The sequence below is a fragment of the Piliocolobus tephrosceles genome, chromosome 21 (assembly GCF_002776525.5).
Source record: "Piliocolobus tephrosceles isolate RC106 chromosome 21, ASM277652v3, whole genome shotgun sequence".
Classification (NCBI taxonomy): domain Eukaryota; kingdom Metazoa; phylum Chordata; class Mammalia; order Primates; family Cercopithecidae; genus Piliocolobus; species Piliocolobus tephrosceles.
Window position 1 is genome coordinate 14824801 of NC_045454.1, and position 6156 is coordinate 14830956.

At 46.8% G+C, this 6156-nt stretch overlaps 1 protein-coding gene across 1 annotated transcript in view; it reads left to right on the top strand.

Moving 5' to 3' along the window:
• The first annotated feature begins 5607 nt into the window (after window positions 1–5607).
• The window catches only part of LOC113219756 (putative pregnancy-specific beta-1-glycoprotein 7), a 32356-nt gene continuing 31807 nt past the window's right edge, over window positions 5608–6156 (top strand). Inside the window, 1 exon segment of the mRNA XM_026447333.1 lies at window positions 5608–5759. Coding sequence (XP_026303118.1) covers window positions 5696–5759 — 64 coding nt within the window. The 5' untranslated portion in view covers window positions 5608–5695.

Here is a 6156-nt window from a genome sequence, read left to right on the forward strand (position 1 = left end):
ACAAACAAACAAAACAACAAACAAACAAACAAAAACAATGAAAAAGGCTTTCAAAATTGCTTTGCCTGAATCCTCCTTAAACTGACCTCCACCTGCAGCACCATGATCATACCAGCAGAATTTGGACACTTTTTCTGGTAATCAGGTGCTTTCCATCTCTCATTAGGAATTGTGACTCCACCCTGCATAAAGATTTCCCAGTAGAAATGAACACAGAGATACTGCCTGTGTGTTACCAAAGGAAATGGATTCTATAAGAACATGTGAAAGCTGCAATTGTAGAAAATACCAAATAAAACCTACATTATGTAGATGATTCTCACCATTCCTTTAAGAGACACATTGTAAAACATGGCATTAATAATTTTCTAGAAGAATAAAGCATGCATACTGTTTTCTTAAATTAATTTTAATAAAGTGGTTCCTCCCATGTGCTCAGGCTGGGCCTCTGAACAAAACTCTCCATCTTCAGTGGCAATGCCTGAGAGGATGACATGGACTTAGGCCTGATATGCAGCCATTCCTGTCCACCCTGCCCCTGCTGCAGGACAGTACCAGCCCAGGACGCAAATCTCCTGCTGAAGAGCTGAGAGAGAAAATAGAATATCCAAAGCCTCTCACCTTTTTCCTGTCCACTTGAATGGGTACCAGTGCAGTCCATTTGCCCCTGAGGACACCCACCTGCTGGTCTTTGGCTTTTAAGAGTCAGACCTCACTGACTTCTCTGGATCCCAGCTGCTTTCACTCTGCTGAGCCTTGCTCTTTCCCCTGGGGGTCACTCCCCTTCCAGGCATGTCCTCCAGCTCCAGCTGACAGGTCAGCCAAACCAGAGCCAAGAGAATGAACAAAGATTTCAATATCTAGTATGTCCAGCAGAGATCTAAACTGTACAAAAAATAAAGAAGTAGAGATGCACACAGCTCCCCTGACAACATTGCGTCCCAAAGCAATGTCTTCTGTGCCCATCATTAAGGAGCTTACTGTCCCTCACCACATGGGCAAGTGCTTCCAGGGTCTCTCAATTCCTCAATGGGAGGCAAAACACATTTTAACACAGCACCTCAGCAAAGGAAGTGGAGTTAATTTACCTACTTGTGATGAAGTTCCTGAAAAGATCCCTAGACTGCAAAATTCCCCTCCGAAAGATGACAGAAAAGTCTTTCCAATTGCAAAACATTGGCCTCCTTGCTTCTAAAAGAGTACCCTTGAAAGAGCCAAAACAATTTTGCCAAAATACATTGCAGAACTTGAACTTTCTTATTTGAAATCTCACAAAACATTACAAGCACTAAAAACAGAAGCTGCTGGCATAAGAATACAAATAGTGACCAAAGGGATAGAATTGAGAGTCCAGAAATAAACTCTCACCCTTATAGTTCATTGCTCTTGCATAAGGGTTTCAAGATAATTTAATGGAGGAACAATCATCCTCTCAAATAACGGTGCAGAAACAACTAGATAACAACATGCAAAACAGTAAACTTAGAGAACTATGCTTCCAACCATATCAAACAATTATCTAAAACTGGATGAGTGAGTTAATTATAAGATCTGTAACCATAAAAATGTCTTAGAAAAAGACATAGGGGTGAAACTTAATGACCTCAAATGTGCAACAGATTCTCAGGTATGACCCAAATGAATGAGACACAAAAAGGAAAAATAGATAAATTGGGCTAAAGATGCAAGGCTTTTGTGCATCAAAGGATATTATCAAGAAAATAAAAAGACCAAACACAGAATGAGACATAATAGTTGCAAATCACAAAGACAATGGTTTCATGCCCAGAATATATAAAGAACTGCTACAACTCGATAACGAAAAGGCAAACTACCAATTTATATAAATGGGCGAAGGACGCAAATAGACATTTCTTCAAATTAGATATGTGAATCATCAAGTGGGACATGAAAAGAAACTCAACTGCATTAGTCATTAGGAAAATACAAAGTCAAAGCCACAATGAGATACCACACTACACCTGCAAATATGGCTACCATTCTTTTAAAATGTTAAATAACAAGTGAAAGCCTTATGTAGAATTTGGAATCCTCATACATTGCTGGTGAGATTATAAAAAGGTACAGCCACTACGAGAAACAGTTGTGCTGTTCCTCAAGAAGCTAATCATAGAATTCTCATGTGAAACAACATCCATTCCTAGGTATATACCCAAAGAATTGAATCCAGGGACTGAAACAGGTACTCACATGGGAATGTTGATTTTAGCATTACTCACAAAAGATAAAATATGAAAACAATCCAAGTGTTCATCAACATATGAATATACAAATGTGGTCACACATACAAGACAATGTTAAACTGCCGTAAAGAGGAATGAAACTCTGACATCTGCTGGAAGATGCATGGACTTTGGAAACATTATGCTAAGTGAAACATGTCAGAAACTAAATAACATATGTATATATATAATTCCATTTATATGAGACATCAAGAGTAGGCAAATTCACAGAGAGAGAGAGTAGAGATGACCATGGTTGAGGGTGGAAAATACAGGGAGTTACTATAGCTTCACAGATACAAAGTTTCAGTTTAAAATGATAAAAATTTTCTAGGAAAAATAGTGGTGATGGTAGCTTAACACTGTGTATGTGGTTATTTCCACTTCATTGCACATTTTAAAGTGGTTAAAATAGCACATTATTCAGAGAACTGTGCAAAATCGATTTCTATTATTTCATTGACCCAGGCTAAGGTATTTGTTATGGCAGCTGAAGCCCATGAATATATCATCTGACCCAGTGTTTTTCATGAAACTTACCACTTTTTCAATCAAGTTAGCTGGAAGCTCCCATCCCCAGAAGAACTGCAGGTCCCAAAACAAGAGCTCCAGCAGGGGTTCAACGAGGACAGATGCCATAGGGCAGCCTCGATGTCAGGCCCTGGATGGCAGGTGAGGCTATAATGATACAACCACAACGTGGAAGTGTAAGTATTTTTACTACTTAAAGACACTGGGGAGCACTCGGCACACCTGGAGACCGCAGATACAGAGGTCAATGAGCCCAGGCAGGGAGGAGAGAGAAGGTTAAGCCATTGGCTTTAGTAAGTCCAGGTGTTATCTGACAGGTTTCCAGCAGGGAGTTTTAATGGATGTGTTTAAAGCAAGCAGCAAACACTGGGACAAGGAGCTCATGCTGTGATTGAGAAGTGGTCACTTTAAATGTAAGGGCAAATGTCAGAATATCAGCTTAAGAAAGTAGATGGAGAGAGAGGAGCCCAGCACACCAAGCAGGAGAGATGCCTCTTAGATTTTATCGCTGGCCACCCACTGCAGACACTTGAACCAGATACAGTATTGAAAACTGCCATGGTGAGTAAGGACTGCTTCTGATGTGAGGCAAATAAATTTACACCTTAAAAAATGAATGCCAAGGCAACATGACACTATGAGCACTCCTGACATTCAGGGACACCTGCATGGTGTGGTTCTGTGCCCTGGAGTCAGAATCCTGGGTTCTGGTCCCTGGGAGTGAGAAAATGAAAATGACTTGTCCCTACTCCCCTGGCATTGATCCTCCCACCCTGCTGCTCCGTCTTCTGCTCCCAAGCCCATGTGCAGTGCTCAGCCCCAGACATCACTGCCCCCAGGGCATACGCAGTGCCACCTACTGCACAGAAACACAAACTCACAGAAGGTGACAAAAATCTGCGTTCGGGACATCCGATCGTGAAAGAGGGAGAACGGTGAACGTAGAGCCACAGAGACTGGGACTCACAGGGCTGGAAGGTGATGGAGTCGTAACATAGCATATGGGTGACCTCGTTTGAAACATGCAGATCCTTGTGGAATAAAACACACAGCCTGTCCTGGGACTTCGGCCAACCACACTTCCCTTCCAGTCCACCAGAGGGCGGCAGAGTCCCTCCAGCCTGGAGCCTTCCCAAGGGATGCTGACCTCCCTCAGCAGAACCAGTAGCCAAGGAGGGTCCACCCTCACCAGGGTCACCTCGGCCCAAGTCCTCAACGTCCTCCATGCTCCCCACATGGACTGTGTCAGCTCCTCCCTGACCTGGCGGCAGCCAACCTAACACCACTCCCTCTGCAGGCAGCTCCTGCCCCACACACCTGCTCCTTCCCTGGGCTCAGTTAAAAAGACATCTCCCAGGGCAGCGCTGGTGCACGCATAGCCACACTGCGCGCTTTCCCCTCGTGACCTCCCTCCATCCTCATCAACTGTTTCTGTCACTGCCCCCTAAATGCCTGCCTCTGCTCCATCTGTCCTGTTCTGTGGGGCATCCCAGGCCAAGCCTAGCGCTGACACAGAACAGCGGCTGCCTGAGGGCTCACAGCCTCCCCGGGAATCAGTCAGGCACCCTGTGACCTGCCTGCCTGCTGCAGCCCGTGGGGCTCAGAGCGCGTGTGATGGTCACACACAGGCACCACATAGGATATGGCCACCTACCCCTGGCTGTCCCTTGGGAAGACAGACCTCTCCTGTGTCCCTGCCGGGAGAAGGGGGTATCATTGCTCTTTGTTCCGAGAACACAACTCACCTCTACCCGCCTTCTCAGGTGTTAGCAACGTCCCTCCAGAGAGGCTCTCTGGTGACTGCCTGCTCCTCCTCTACAGAGAGCACCTTGGCCAGGTCAAAACCCTCAGGACAGACCCCTGGGTATGTCAGCACATGGAGGGCTGACCCCATCACGACTGTGGAGTAAGTTGGGATGAATCCCTCCAGCTCTGAATCCCTGCTCTGTCCCAGGCTCCCCTTCCAGTATCTCAACGAGCCATGTTCCACGGGATTCCTGGGTAACTCCCCACTTCCACCTGCACCACCATGAGGAAGGTGTGGTGACCACAGGACAATCAGATGATCAGAGAAGAGAGGACACCAAAGATGATCAGGAAGAAATGAAAAACCCTGAGCCCCAGCTCAGCCACCAGTCCCCAGGGAGCAATACAGTGACTGAGAACCGTCCCTTTGACCATGGGACTCACAGCCCCCACTGAGCAACCAGTACAGGCCTCTCCTCCCAAGCGGCATGAGAGATTCACCTTGTACACCCCGAGAAAGGACAGTTTCCTCTGGGACACCCAGGTACTGAATGTTCATCCTTGGAAGCTACAGCCAAGCTAGACACAATTAGAGAAAGGCAGGGTCCCTCTCACCAGTGACACACAGCTCCCCCACAGGACAATGGGGTGTCCCTGTGACAGGGACCTGGTGCAGCTCCAGCCTCCTGCACTGAAGGGGAGAGCCACATGGGGATGAAAGAGGGAAAAGGGTGTGAATGTGTACCCCGACCCAGAGCCATGGGGACAGCAGGAGGCTGAGGCCCAGGACTGTGCTTGCCCAAGCTACAGGACATGTGTGTGACCGTGTGTGACTGTGTGTCTCTTTTGTGTGTGTGTTTGTGTTTCTGCACATAGTGTGTGCTGAGGTTAGGTGACCGAATCACTGCTGAAAAAGGCAGAGGCCTCCACACTTCCCAGGGACCTGACACACAGACCAAAGGCAAAAGAGGAGGGACAAGGAGGCAGGACTGAGAGGGGAGGGGACAGAGAGGTGTCCTGGGCACAGACCCCACCCATGAGCCTGAGAAGTGCTCCTGCCCCGGGAAGAGGCTCAGCACAGAAGGAGGAAGAACAGCACAGCTGACAGCCGTGCTCAGAAAGTTTCTGGATCCCAGGATCATCTCCACAGAAAGAACACGCAGGCAGCACAGACCATGGGGCCCCTCTCAGCGCCTCCCTGCACACTGCACATCACCTGGAAGGAGCTCCTGCTCACAGGTGAGGAGAGAACTTCCTGGGAGAGGACAGGGGGAGGAAGCAGAATGATTGAATGGGGTTTCCTGGAGAGGATGGGGTTCTAAAAAATAAAAGCACCTTGGGAGGCTGAGGTGGGTGGATCATGAAGTCAGGAGTTCAAGACCAGTCTGGTCAACATAGTGAAACCCCCTCTCTACTAAAAATACAAAAAATTAACCAGGTGTGGTGGTGTGCTCCTGTAATCCTAGCTACTTGAGAGGCTGAGGCAGGAGAATTGCATGAACCCAGGAGGCAGAGGTTGCAGTGAGCCGAGATTGTGCCATTGCACTCCAGCCTGGGTGACAGGGTGAGACTCTGTCTCAAAATAATAAAATAATAATAATAATAATAATAATAATAATAATAATAATAATAATAA